The sequence below is a fragment of the Fusarium solani genome (assembly GCF_023522795.1).
Source record: "Fusarium solani strain SB1 chromosome Unknown bctg00000015, whole genome shotgun sequence".
Taxonomy (NCBI): domain Eukaryota; kingdom Fungi; phylum Ascomycota; class Sordariomycetes; order Hypocreales; family Nectriaceae; genus Fusarium; species Fusarium solani.
In genome coordinates this window covers 706,795-721,253 of record NW_027072143.1, presented here as the reverse complement: position 1 = coordinate 721,253, position 14,459 = coordinate 706,795, and the positions used below count along the sequence as shown (strand labels likewise).

The window sequence follows — 14,459 nt, the reverse complement described above, 5'->3', positions numbered from 1 at the left end:
AGAGAGCATCATGACTCTCCTGGGCCCGGCAGGAAGCAAGAGCCCGAACCGCTTAGCGCCAATCGATGCTGAATTTTTGAGGGTCCATGGCATGCTGTTTTTTGGAGAGTGCAAGGAGAGATTGCAGGCGTCGATGGACAAATTTATAAAGCAGCTCGACCCCTACATAGAGCAGTGGTTAGACGCTGGGTGAGTATCTGATAACCAGACTTTTATTCACATCGTAGGGGATCCGCTGACTGAATCAGATACTATATCGGCATCTCTCTTGGCTGCTCTCTTCTTGGCTATGGCGTCGAGTCCAACGTGCTCATGCGAGCCATGCCACAGAAGCCCGAAGAGACAGAAGGTGTCATAGAGGCGAATCCGGGTGACTCGTTCAAGCAAGCCCTTGGCTTCACGGTGCGGATCACCGAGACGGCGATGCATCGGTGGGGCGATACCAATATCCTTCCATTCCTGCACACCATGCTGGTATTCGTGAGCCATATGACACGATTCCCAGCCGCGATTTCTCACATAGAAGGGATGTTCCCGTGGAAACTGACATCAAAGATGCTGAACTTCCTGCTGGCTTCCCTTGGGTCCGGGTATGAAGTCCACTCTGATTTCCGCCCCCTAGAGAAGGATCAGCTTCCCCGGCCTTTGCCCGAGGATTTTGCCATGCGTGGTCTAATCTACACAGAGAACTACTTCCCTCACGCGTGGCTTGACAACGACAAGACTGAAGAGTGCGAGAGATACATTGAGCTGGATTCCATGACACGGGAGCGAATGAATCGCCTCACTACCCTTGGCCGCAGGATTGCAGCTTCGGGACGTTGGCTCACCTGGAATGAAGAAACCCGCAGCTTCACAGTTTCAGGAAAGTATGAGACCACCGTGAAAGATCCTCCCGAGCCAATCAAAGAGGACGTGAAGAGCGACAACGACAGACCCCGGAGCGAGACATTGCGTCCGGACCCGCAGTACAGGTTGAAACTCATCTGTGTGAGGCTCGGGATGGCTCAAAACGTGAGTAGTGGTGCTCTAACTCGTAAATACTGCTGCTAACCTCCTTTCACTTATAGGACGACCTCTATTTCATCTACTGTTCAATCTTTTCTTGTGTAGCTAACCTGGAAAAGAGAGGCGAAAACAAGAAAGTCGACATGGAAATCAACGAGGCCATCGAAGAACTAACAAAGTTTTGGAGAAGCCTTGATGGCTCGGGAAACCTCGACGACTCTAGTTCTAGCTGTGTGTTTGGGTGCACTTATATGATAATGGGCATCCAACTTAAACTCAAGGGCTCTTTTGCCCTCGCCGCTTCTTACGAGGCTGAAGCCAAGGCATGTTTTGAGAAGGCCCTCCGCAACAGCTCACAATATGCTGTTCCAGAATCAACGACTGGAATCACCATTAATGGGTGTATGGGAGAAGAGGCTTGGTCGCGGCTAGAGCAGTGGCTGAGGAACTACAACTTATGGTTTGTAAATCCTGGTTCGGGAATTGGGGGTCGGTGATTAGTTGTTGGAGTTGGTTCCGTGAGACTGAAAGCTGTCACTTTCCTGTGCCAGCAGGCGAGGAAGATCGAGGGCGCATTTAATCGAAGCGAGAACCTGCGCGTTATTAGTCAATAGGTCTTTCCTTTGCGAGGTTATGCTTGGCCGATCGCCTCCTACGAAAGCAGGCAGATTGCTCTCCGAATTGCTGGAGAACGACTCGAGAATCCCAGGCTTTCGGCGAATTTGATCACCTTCAGGAAGCATCTTGTGGCCGCACCGTAGAGCTCTCATGATATGCTAATCCACCCTTTTTGCATGCACGCAACTGTGAAATTATTGGGTTGTAACGAAGATAGACTAACGTTCGATTGATGTCGGATGAAGCCTCAAAGGCAATTCCAGGACACGCAGCCTAAATCTGCTGTGGCATTGTATGGTACTGCAAATCCAGATACGTGACACCGACATTTACTCGTGTTTTCTGGTGATACGTCGTAATCAGGATCGGGACGAGTACATGAAAGCAAGCGACTTTTAAACAAGAGTGTCTAAAACGCTCGTAGGGTGGGTAGATGCATATCCATTCAACGAGGGTTCACAAAGTCCGTATCTTGGCGGTCAAAACACTCTACAAAAGTATATCTACTGCAGTCGGACTATGCACTCTCCTTTTCCCAGAACTAGTACGGCCTGGAGGGCATGCACCACAGATCTCGTTAACTGGCGGAACCTTGTGCGCCAACTGCCAGAGTTGTTGCTCAACAGCCTTTCTCCCTGTATTGGTTGAGTCATTGCCTTTAAGTACATTTTCTCTTTCGATCTCGCTAGAATTGCCCAGGCAAATTGGTACATGCTAAAAGTCTAAGTTTCGTCGCCCCTGAACATAACTAACCACCAGCCATAGATCGAACCGCAGATCTCGACACAGTTGCAGACATGAACTCAACCTGTGATATCGCCGTGAGCCTGGCGCCGCCTTCCGAGGAGTCTTTCCCTTGTGGTTTGATAGAAGTATGGCACCTGAATTCGCTCTATATCATCGTTTAGTAGTTAATAACTTGAATCCGCACTTTAGCCGAATGCTTTGGAGTACGACCGCGACTCTAGTTTCGCCTACTCTGATTCTGCATCGACATATGGCTTTGGTGAGGATTGGATTTTATTCCCAGACTTCATGGGGCCGTGCGAGCATGATGGGGACTTAGTAGGGATAGGACCGCATCCCTGCGACGCCGTTCATGCCCTTAGCTTTTTGGGAGCAAGCGATAAGTGGATGCAGAATATTGAGAACTATGTGCAGAGGAATTTGATTGAAAGACGTTCAGAAGCCAGAAACGGCAAGATCAAACGTCCTCTGAACGCTTTCATGCTCTACCGCATGGCCTTTCGCGATGTGGCTGAGCAGCTATACGTCACTAAAGACCAGCAGCGTGTGTCAAAGATCTGTGGCGAGAGCTGGCTCCAAGAAACCAAGGAGCTACGTACGTGGTTTCGACTACAAGCTCTTACGGAGAAAGAAAACTGTAAAAAGGCTTGGGAAGTAAGCTAAGGGCTAGTTTCTATTGAATCAACGATAAAAGAGTAGAACGTGCGTCTGCTATACTATGTCGTCGAAGGCCATGATCCGGCTTAAATACGAAGAGCTATGAGATATAAACGTCTTTCACTGTTCACTGGACACCACTATGTAAGATTAGGAGAGTAATTGGCTGGCGCATGTCCCAGTACCACATGGAACTATGACGCTAGCGAATGGGAGAAAGCCCGTTACACACAAAATGGCGTACAACACCTACGTACGCATACGAGACTCTACATACATCCTCAAGGAACTAAAAGACTTCTTTGGCTATCCGCTGTTCGAAGAGGTGTCACCCACATCGTTCTCATTAGGTAGAAACACTAGGGCCCACGGTCGTTTAAATGAGTCACGGATCGTCCCTGCCTTTCGTGCGTCGCCTTAGCAACATAAGGTGAATGTGTCTTTAAGGATATGGAAATGATCGAAAACGGCACCTCGTTAAGGTCCCTCAAGAGCTGCGTAAATGAGCCGTCCGTTCTTTTCCCACGTGGTGCGAGGTGCTTGATCTAGTGATCTCAATTCAGCTTTGCCAGTCGGTGGCCCGTTCTTCGTGTTAAAGACAAACAGGGGTAAGTCATCGCTGTTAAACCGTAGCTTCGTGCCAAGCCGCCTCCGGGTTGGCAGTCTGTTGGCACTCACATACACGTCCAGTATTGTCCTATACTTGACCCCGTCGTAATAGTAAGTGTCTACCAATAAGAGGTCAAGTAGTTGGTCCGCTAGTGACTTCGGGATTGCATCGGCATTCATGGTGGCTGAAGCTGGGTGTTGAAATTGAAGACAGAATCGTCTGGATGCGTTTACCTTGCTCGCCAGATTAAGCAGAAGGCTCGGCTTTAAAAATGAAGCACTCCGCCTGTCAGTCTTACCTCCGCCACAGTACCTCAGGGTTAGGGTTACCGCCATGGCTCGCAGTAAGTCCTACCTCAATTTCGATCAATAGCCGGCGAGTCACACTGACAGGCTGCCAATGAAGGGATGAGCATACATTCGATATTTCTTGTATGGCGACTACTACGACTTTTTGACACCGTCGCCATTTTCTCAGGATGGCTAGGAACCATCTCGCTTAGTCTCATTGTGTTACAAGCATCCAGAACCAATAACTTAGGGAGTCAATTCGACATAGCAACCGCCTTGTTGACGCTTGCTACTATCGCCGCAATTGCCAACATTACGGTCATTACCATGCTCAAGTTTGCGTTTAACAATCATGGTTTCCAGCCTAAAAGAATCGACTTCCTATTTATTTTGTCTCCGTTGGTCCTTCTGGATTTAATCATCGTCAGTGTGCTAGCTGGGCTTTTTCTCTTGTTAAATTCTATTCTACCTAGCTGGTTTGGTCCTTTTGCCGGTGCCCAACTCGTGTTTTTGTTCGTCTTCATTTTGGCTGTGTCTGTGCTGGTATGGAAAAGAGCCAGGGTCCCTAATGAAGCAGATGATGAAAAAAAAAGGTCAGGATGATTAAGGAGATTCAAAGCCCGTGTCTCCCATCCGATATGCCGCACGGGAGCCCATAGGCTCGCGGTACCCGCGAATTTAAAATTTCGCGGGTACCGCGAAAATGACTAAGCACAAGTTTCACGCCTAAGGATACTCTATTACGAGATAATCTTAACGGGCATACTGGTTCAATAATTAATAGAGTTGTAAAATGCACTTAATGGTAATATGATTATTTTTAGTAAGTCAACTGTAATATAGGTAGAAGTATCTTATCCAGCGATAGCCATCTCGGAGACAATAGCCTATACCCTTGCTGCTTTACTAGCCAATTTTGGAACTGGCAATAAGTAATCTATATGATATGGGGGTCCCAGGGGTTGCTGCCTTTCAAAAGCTAAAATCGCAGTGTTGCAAAGGAGTTAAATTGCGTTGTAGAGTATTGGTTGAAGAGATGCTGGAAATGTCCAGATTAAAAATAGAAATTATGGCAAAGGGGCACCTGAAGAAGCAAAAAGAAGTGACGGAGTGAAAGGAGCATGATTGTGACGGTCGAGGTTCCCAACGTAGTAAACCGTGACCTGATTGGTTTATGTTGGCAGTTGTAACGGGGCGTAACGTACTGAGCGTAGGGGTGGCGAATCACGTCTGATAATATCAAGAAGTATTCTTGAGTAATCAAGTTGTATTGAAAGCTAGAGAGCCAAGTGGAGATAGGAAATGTGCAAATGAGCGACTTTATATACTACATCTCTTTTGCGGGAGCGACGTTGAAAAGACGCTCCTGCGTGTTGGAGCGATACAGGGTGTCGCTCCTTCCATGATTGGCTGCTTACCTGGGGTCACGTGCAAGGGCAGTGGCGAGTTCTCGTGTGACGGGGTTGTAACAATGATGTCTTGTATTGGACTAATACACTTGTAAAGCAGTCCCATGCACCCAGTCTCATGAGAGAAAACAGTGTGAAAAACGAGAAATCGCTAGTAACTTAGCTTATATACACTGTGCTTAGTCATTTTCGCGGTACCCGCGAAATTTTAAATTCGCGGGTACCGCGAGCCTATGGGCTCCCTCACGAGGTGCCATAGGAAGGTCTTCTGGCTCAGTTATCCCTCAAAGGGTCGGGCTTCAACTATAATAAAGAACACATTTTTAACACATCATAGCATCATATCCCAATGCTAACACAGTGGCCTTTTTTACTCCTTCTGCTGCCTGCAGTGGAAGACTTATACCTGGCTGCATCATGAAAGGTTATTCTACCTCTCAAAGGGTATTTGACTACTCTAACCTTCCGTACGAGACCATCCCTTTCCATCCCCAAAAGACAGCTGTTTCTCAGTGTCTGTCAACACAATGGCTGCCAACACAATGTTAAGAATAACAATTGATCGGTCGTATAGTGGTAACGACGCTGCCGCTGCTGCTGCCATCGCCGCCGAATAAAGGGACCGATACCCTCTCCCTCGCCCCCTCGATCCTCGTGCCATAGGAAGATTGTATTTCATTTAGTTTCCAAAAATTAGAAAAATAGCAGCACAATAAGCCGAACCATGGTACGCCTGTGGAAACATTGCCCCAACAAGGCTACCACAACCCGATGATGGTGATATCAGCACATGAATTCTAAACATCTAAAACTTCGTGTGACCAATCCCATCAACTCGGGCCCCAGCCTGATGCACCATCGAGACCTGAATCATCACACTATGATTCTTAAAGCTACCATTTAGATATTGTTCATCCATGGCGAGCTATCGAATCGACTGCGATTGTTGTGCTACCTCTGACGCGTCTTGTTCTTCGCATGGTCGAGGCTCGCCACCAGCCCTCCTTTGTTGGAGACGTGAAACAAGTGTCCCGAGCCAATTTAATATTTCAATCGAGGCCCAAATTGCCCATGTTTTATGCTTACCGCAACTAGAAACATTTAGTCGGTCCTCAGCATCCAGCATGGTCTCAACGGGCTACCGAAGGTCGAGTGATGTACAATGTGAAGTGCGCTCAGGCTACAGTATTCAGTTTTAGTCGCCAGTTAACCTAATGCTGTTACCCATCATCTAGCCATAGGTTGCTAAGCTTATTTACCGAGTTATGGCATATGACATTTATGACTAAAATTTACCTAGTTCAAGCCTAACAAACGGCCAAGCCTGTTGATAAAAAGAAGATTGGCCTAATTACACGACCTCGACGCGCGTTGTCCATGGACGTGTAGGCCGTAATAATACTCTGGACTTAGCTCAACATCTATACTCCTTTAACAGCCCTACATATCCAGGGTTACACATCAGCGGCGACACTGTCATACATGAATACCGGTATTCGTAACATGAAGTTGATTGCGCTTTTATGGAACACACTACTTGCAGCAAACACTGCTGCTTTTCCAATAAAGATGCTTGAACGAAACCTACGAGCAAGTCAACGGCACGGAAAGAGCAGGCATGTTTGCGCACGAGGCCCCAATCCAGAATCAACATTCAGCAGGGATCTTTGAGAGCATTTTCCGTATACTATACGACTATCAAGGCTGACTAATTCTCCAGTCTAATGCTTTCGGCTGCTGTATTGCAAGCCTGACCCTTCGGAGCATAGGATTCTCTTCACATGGATTATCATTTGGACCGACGAAGAGCCGAAACGCTCGTCAGTGTAACCAAATGATCTGGTCTTGCATAAGCTGTTGGAATGAAGCCGTGCCTTGTTTCAGTCTTGTCCAAGATTCACGTGGCGGCCCATTCCACCAAGCAGTACCTAATGGTGTATGCTTCGCCAACATGGTCATCGCTTCCACATTTCATTCCCTCCTCTTATAACCGCAATTTTCCAATGCTAAGACGACCCCCCAAATTCATCAATCAATTCTTGAACAGCCCAAGCTATTTCTTGAATCATGTCTTCGGTCTCAAAATTGCTAGCAATTAGGGCTCCTTTCGCCCAAACCTCCACCTTCAAGCCCTGAATGACGACCCCTTAAAAAGCTGTTCTACAGGAACAGTACCATCCCATTGTACAAGCTTATCAGCTAGAAACTGCCCGATCCAATCCACCAATAAGACAAACTCTGTCCATTAGGAAACGAAATGCCGGGCTTCTTGAATCAACCACCTTTCCAGTATGCTGTGTCTAATGTACCGATCAACCAACTAGAAGAAAGGGAGAAATCTAAAAATGGTCAACTTCGTTTAAATAAAAACTATCCAAAACGGCCCATCACGTTCCTCAAAGAGCTCCTCCCACTTTTTAGAATGAGCTTCTTCTGGCAAAGCAGCAACAACTGCAACAGATGGTTGATCGAGCAACTCCAGAATTGCCTCAGACCAGAGAGTGTGCCCCGAGACTTAGGCTGTGGCCGAGTTGTGAAACCTAGTGAGGGCTGGGTTGAAGGAACACGATGCTACCATCTCCGCTATTTGTCTCGCCTCATGATGAGCATGATGAAGATGAGCCGCCATCTCTGTATGTTGTACCCGGTGAAGGCCGTTGTGTGACCTTCACATCAATCTGACCTGCGACAGTGTACAAGTTGCTGGTATATCCAGGACAGCGTTGCTGCACGCCATGGTAAAGGCCTCAAGGGCGGGACCAGCAGCCTCTGTTGGGATGACGGGTTCTGAAGTTTGTGAAGAAGCAGCAACAGCAGCAGCCACACCCCCCAATCTAGTTCATGGTCCTATGGCAGCATCGATGGCAAGGTTATTCATAGATTCGAGACGGTACGACGAGGACCATGGAAGAGGCGCGATGCAGGATGTGGTCACGAACATCTGGTTGGAAGCAGCACAGCGGAGGGCGGTGGACTCTCGTCTCTGACAAAGCACACATACGTATGAATAATATGATTTGGCTTCCATCAGATTTTGTGAGGGGAACCTTCACAAAGGCGGTGGCACTTGGTTTCCAGCTTGGGGGGCTGCAGGTGAGGGTTCCTCGGCCACACAATGTGGGACAGGGATACTTGTGAGACACCCGCTTGTCTGTGATGTAAATGAAAGATGAATAGTACATGTTTTCTGTTTTCTATGTGGTTCCTATCAGAACCGAAACTCTAGTCCTGTCTTGCGTTGCTAATGTTCTTGTTGGGTTCCTCCCCACTGCTTTGGCTGAGGTGACAACCACCTGATGGTTGTGAGCCTTCCGATGCTGTCGTCGGATGTTCGAGTCGGTTCGCTACCTGTCTCCGGCCGACGAGGCGGATGAAAGCGGGAACGACTGAGCGACGCATCATAGTATCAAGTCCAGGAGTGACTTGACCTTGTGGGAAATGCACTGCGCAGACCCAGAGGAGGCGAACGGGGTCCCAGCGAACCATGATACGGGCAGCCTGGCCATTTATTCCGAATCTGATGTCTTTGCTCTGCTGGGTCGCGCACGGCTTCTGGATTGCGGCCTTGTCCTCGTTATTGTAGCGATGTGGACTATTGGGGGTGAAAGAGGGCGGCGATGGTGAGCTTACGCTGCCGTACGTTGCTTCTTTGGAGGGTGGCGATTGTCTTGGGCTCGGCTGACTTGGGCTCGGCTGCCTCGGTGTCGTCCTGATGGATTTTTTCCCTCTGATGTTGTCGGTGTCTATGTCCCTCTTTCTCTTCAGCTGAGTGATCATTAGTAAAGCAGCGCTGGCAAGGGTTGAAAGTTTTTTTTTTTTTTTTTTTTTTGGGAAGGATTAGTAAAGAGTGAAGGAGAGTGAAATGTAAGACGAGAAAATGAAATGAAAAAAGAAAAAGAAGAAGAAGCAAAAAAATAAAAACAGAAAAAACAACTGCTTGACCACTTACCGCGCTTTCGCCTTTGGCGGTAGGTATGTTTGTAGCCGCCGGCGTTCTCTGGCAAAGCCTTCTCCTGCTCCTTGTGTTGTATTTGTTAGTAGAGGGCGTGGACACTTCCTCGACCACTGTCGCTGGCCGAGCTGCGGTGGAAGGGCAGTCGCTTTTATTCAAAAGTTTTGAAGTAGCCCCCTGCTCTTCCTGGGGGGAAGCAGTCCTGGTGCCAATCGCTGTATGACGGGCAGGCCTAGGATGTCGACCAAATCTCCCAGGATCCTTCCTGCCACCCCCTCGGCTGCCTCGCCCCGGAGCTTTTGCTTCCGGGCTATGATAGCCGCATGCTCGAGCTCGAGCCTCTCGATTTCCCGAGCATCAGAGAGCAATGCTTGCTGAAGAATGGCGATGTTGTCGTTCGAGGGGTTGAGGGCGAACTCTTCCAGCCTTTTCTTGGACCGATCACTGATCTTGTTTCGTTTTTCTTGAAAGACGGCATCCGGTTCATCGACCTCCCGAAGGTATTGATCCCAGCGGGCAAGGGAAGCCCGCAAGAGGTTGACTGCGTCTGGGTTCGAGTCGGCCATGTCGTTTCGGGGTAGTGTCTAGGAGACAATGTTGAGAGAGAGAGAGACGAGAGAGTCTGGGAGAAAGAAAGAGAGAGGAATGTTGTACGCCTTAATACTTGATTGAGCATAGGCTAGCAAAGTCTCCTGGGTTGGTTCCTGAAATTTAAGCACCTTTGCTGTCGGAGCCGCGTCCTATATTTGAAGCACCTGTTATCCGACTTTTGGTTCTGGATGAACCGGCCTGATCACAAACGTTTCAGATAGAGGCACGAATGGTTTGTTGAATATAGGACATGAGCGGCCAAAGTAAAACTCTTTGTTTGCGTGGCACTACCCAGGGGGAGGACAGACGACCCACCTTGGCACAATGAATTGGGGTTCCTGTGGAGCAGTTGCAGTACATACTATGTACATCTATTGGGCTTGAAGCTGCCGCCATCAGGCAGCCTTTGGCGGAGATTTGCTGTAAACTATGAGACTAGTCACCAAGGTCCGAATTGAGGATCAGACGGGTGGATGATTTCGGATCATTGTCTGTTGGGCTAACAGTGCATGTAGGGCCGCCTGCAGCCAAGCCCGATCTTTGTCGACTGCCGCTCAGCTAAGCAACTAGCTAGCTAGCCTCCAGCTACTCCAAACCACTGCAATGAGCGACAACGTCCCCGACTAGGGATCAGACTTGCCAACCTTTACATACTCCGAATAGAGAGAGTAGCGCAGCGACGATCCTGTACACTTCTTTTCGTGTCGGAAATCTATGCTGCGCTACAGCGTGACAAGCTTCTTTTGAGGAGCATCGGGACAAGCATAGAAAGACTCGGCTTTGGGGTCTGGGGGACGACATTCTAGAAAGGGGCTCGATTTGTCTACTTTCACTGTTGGCTGTGCTTGGAGGTGAACCCGTGCAAGATCCGGCAACAAGAATGCCGTTTGAGACACGGACAGGCGAACAGGGGGAAGTTCCGAGAAAAGACTTGTGATCCTTTCACATTTAATAAAGGCCGTCTTACACACCAATGCAATAGAAGATAATCTACCCTATTATCCAGCTCTCTGGATCTATCTTCCGCATGACAAATGGCGTCTAGCTTGAGAGATACGATTGGCATGGTTGCACCCGTAACTCTAACGGCAAGAGGGGAAACAGGGCAAAGGTTGTTGGATGGGACATGATGATGGATTGAAATTGCTACGGCCTTCTGTGCGGCATATTAGACAACACTGCTAAGAGGGTGGGGCAGGAAGAATTAAAAAGAGAAAAAGAAAGAAAAAAAAGAGGAGGAAGTGACAGCTAAAGGGAAAGTGGTTGGCATTGACAGTCTTTTACGTAGTTTCAAAGTCTACGTGCGCCTCTGAAGCGAATGGCCGATTGGAAGGCAAAGGACGCGGAAAAAACTGCATCGGACGTAAGCTAGCATGGGCCAATTTGCATCATGTATGGTCTTATTTAAGATGTTGCGCAGCACGAGCTTGGAGATACCATATACATCTGATTCACAGAGCCCGTGTTGAATAACGGCCGAGAACAGTCGCATGGACGAGAACGGCCGGTTTCTGTAGGCTTGAAAGTTCAGATCTAGTTTCGGAGGAGTGACTTGTGGGTGATTTATTTTGGCTTTAGCATAATCATTCCATGCCAATTTGGGTGACTGCTCTAACATATGGTGGGAGATGCTCGACCCGCACCACCCACACGCTTCTAGGTATTCTCTCGACCCTGGTCTCAGTACTTGACGTGAAGCTCCATCTGTGGGTAGTAAAGTGCTACCTCCGATCCTCGGCTATGTTGTGTCGTGCTTCGTATGTAGGAGGAGGTGGCTGCTCGTCCAGCGTTGCAAATCTGGACGTAGTCTCTCTTACAGCCGCCAGATACCCAGGCGGCGGCACCGTTAGGTCGATGCCTGCTTGGCACTGTCGGTCGACATATTGCGTGGGCAGGCCTTCGCCGCCATGGCGTGGACTACCCGCGTTTTGGGCATTGGAATTTGGACTTGGTCCTCTGGCTGCGTAAAGGCGATTGGGTTGGATCTTTGGCACGGCATCGGCCGTAACTTGGCTCTCGACGTCTGTGAGGTGCGGCTCTGGGGACTTTCTCATCTTGGACACCATGCATCGATACCGGTTACCAACGGCGGCCCATAGTGAGCGCCGCCAATTTTCGCCATCATCCTCTTGATGTCCTGGAGTCGTGGGGACGCGTGGTGAGGACGGGCGGAGCGTCATCAACCACAGCGACGGGACGGCGATGGGCCAACAAAACGCCAGGGCGAAATATCTGACAGCTGGCACGGGCCTGCTCTGGTCACATCTGCAGGCCGCCCTCGCGAAAAGTATGTGGGCAAGTAAAAGTGCCGGAGCGCCCCAGAAGAGGACTGCTACGACAGCGATGAGCACAGCCTTGGTCTGCTCCATGATCCTCTGCCTCGCACAGTTGAATCCGCCGTCGAAGAACAAAGAAGAAATAAATAAATAAATAAATAAATAAATAAATAAATAAATAAAAAAGAAAAAAAAACAAAAAAAGTCTGCTGCTGGCGTGACAAATGCGGGTATGAGCAAGTGTCCTTGATCGACGGGTTGTGTATTTCTGGGTGTGTGCGCTCGTGATTTATCGATAGCGAATCTTAGTTTGGAGTTTGACGAGAGGAAAAAATCCTTGATGCTATAAAGAAAGGAGAAGAAAAAAAAGGAGGAGTGGAAGGAGATGAACCGGTTTATATAACCAGAGCCGAGATGGAGAGTGTGTAAGTAGGTCTCTAGAGTCTGGCTTGGAGAATGCCTGAGTGGAGAGATGCCCGTCTAGCTTGCCATCTGAGTGGGGGCTAATCAACCTACTACGGGCCCTCAGGTTGCATAGCCTCAGTGCAGCGTGGCAGACACCTTTGGTTTGAAATTGAAAGGGGCGGAAGGTGTAGTAGTGTGCATGGTAGAGTCATTCCTTGTGCTGATCTGGAAATGAATGGACCAGCCGCAATCTTGCTAAACTACATCGCAGTAAGCACAAGAAGGGAGAGAAAAAAAGAAAGAAAGGAAGAAAGGGAACAAGGAGACTGACTCTTTCACCCTGAATAGGAGACATCTTGTGCTGGGACATCAGGGCAGGCAAGTAATGGTCGGATCACAGGCTCGCCCATGCCTCCCCTCGGGCAAGCCGCATATGGCTGGCAGTGAAAGTATCGTTAGCGATGGCCGAGCTCGTGCTGGCGTCTAGTGCAAGGCAGAATGCCGCAACGAGCCCGGCCAGCCGCTCTTTCTGCTCCGCTCCGTCGCCGTCACATTGCAGCATCTTGAGGGCCTCCCTCTGCATGGGATACGCGGTACCGCCCCCGACGGTGCCGACGGGCAATGATGGGAGATAGAGGCTCATGCTTATCGCACCTGTCCCAGGGTCGAGCTCCGAGGTTAGATGGCTCCAGGACGCCTCGGCTGTGCTGGCAGGATCCTGGCCGGTCGCTATGAACATGGCTGCGATGATGTTGGCCGTGTTGATGTTGGAGCCGAACTGGCCGTTCCTGATCCCGCCCTCCTTGAGTGTTCTCTGGGCAAGATACAGCTGCTCGGTGGTGCAGCCCAGCACCTTCTGGCAGGCATCAGGTGAGATTGTGCCCCAGGCAACGACCTCAACACCACGGGCCATCTTGACGTTCCCCCACGAAGGTTTCTTGTCTGACGCCAGCTGGCCTTCGATCAAAAAGCCCCGGATGCCGTACTTGTCTGTGAGCGTCTCTCGCAGCATGTCGCAGGCATACTGGGTGGCTTTGGTGACCATGTTCTGTCCCGCTGCGCTTCCGCAGCTGTAGCTACAGAGGACGTGGACCTGGGAGCCGATGATGGCAGGCTTTATCGTCTGGAGCCGGACATGCTTGCTCGTCGCCTCCGCCCATTGCGCAAATGCAGACTGCATCTTTGGCAACGCGTTGGCAAAGGCGACTGCCTGACCGGGGTTGTCAAAGACGAAGACGGGAGCTCGGGACATGCTGTTCCCGAGTGTTTCGATATGTATGCCTCCAGAGGCATTGAAAGCCTTGCAGCCCCGGGAGCAGCTGGCGACAAGTGTGGATTCATAAGTAGCCAGCGGGGCATAAACATCGCCGAGAGAGGCGGCAGGCCCGGCCAAGCGCAGCGGACCCGCGATGCCCAGGGGAACCTTGCAAAAGCCGACACAGTTCTCAACACGTACTTTGTGGAGCTCTTTCGACTGTAAAACTTCGGCACGGTTGAAGGACTGTGCCAGAGAACGCAGGACGTCGGCCTTGTGGTGTGGCAGAGAGGTCATGATGGGACGTGTGAGGCCAAAGGCTCGCTACACGTGATGGATAATCTCGCGGGGAAAGAGAGAAAGAGGGGAAGAGGAGAAGAATGGAAGAGTTATCCTGATGGAACAAGAGAGAGAGAGGTCTGTCAGCAATGGGGAAGAGTCTTTTATATTTTAATTAGCTAGTGGTATAATCTCGTGACAATGTTGGCTTGCCATCTAACTAGAGTTTTTGGTCTTTCGAAGCAGGCTCAAATAAATCGCAAGATAATAACAGTCGAACCAGCTACCGTATTCAGCTAATCTCGACCTGTTTCGGCGGGAATGGCGACGAAGGGAGGGCGTGCTTCTCGTAATCGTGACGA

General features: G+C 49.5%; 4 protein-coding genes across 4 annotated transcripts; 1 reads left to right on the top strand and 3 right to left on the bottom strand.

Moving 5' to 3' along the window:
- Positions 1 to 10: 10 nt before the first annotated feature.
- On the top strand, positions 11 to 3,120 carry MRS44_018177 (uncharacterized protein; the record flags this gene model as incomplete). The annotated part of the gene is made up of 6 exons (XM_065616375.1): positions 11 to 189; positions 249 to 1,014; positions 1,071 to 1,410; positions 2,392 to 2,498; positions 2,563 to 2,968; positions 3,104 to 3,120. The coding sequence occupies 6 exons, from the start codon at positions 11 to 13 to the stop codon at positions 3,118 to 3,120; spliced, it is 1,815 nt and encodes a 604-aa protein (XP_065472447.1).
- A 5,441-nt stretch (positions 3,121 to 8,561) lies between these two features.
- Positions 8,562 to 9,857, bottom strand: MRS44_018176 (uncharacterized protein; the record flags this gene model as incomplete). The annotated part of the gene is made up of 4 exons (XM_065616374.1): positions 8,562 to 8,903; positions 8,980 to 9,104; positions 9,289 to 9,358; positions 9,516 to 9,857. The coding sequence occupies 4 exons, from the start codon at positions 9,855 to 9,857 to the stop codon at positions 8,562 to 8,564; spliced, it is 879 nt and encodes a 292-aa protein (XP_065472446.1).
- Positions 9,858 to 11,603: 1,746 nt separating this feature from the next.
- Positions 11,604 to 12,251, bottom strand: MRS44_018175 (uncharacterized protein; the record flags this gene model as incomplete). The annotated part of the gene is made up of 1 exon (XM_065616373.1): positions 11,604 to 12,251. The coding sequence occupies one exon, from the start codon at positions 12,249 to 12,251 to the stop codon at positions 11,604 to 11,606; it is 648 nt and encodes a 215-aa protein (XP_065472445.1).
- A 706-nt stretch (positions 12,252 to 12,957) lies between these two features.
- Positions 12,958 to 14,115, bottom strand: MRS44_018174 (uncharacterized protein; the record flags this gene model as incomplete). Its single annotated transcript, XM_065616372.1, has 1 exon — positions 12,958 to 14,115. One exon carries the CDS (start codon positions 14,113 to 14,115, stop codon positions 12,958 to 12,960), a length of 1,158 nt encoding a protein of 385 aa, XP_065472444.1.
- Between the last annotated feature and the right edge of the window lie 344 nt (positions 14,116 to 14,459).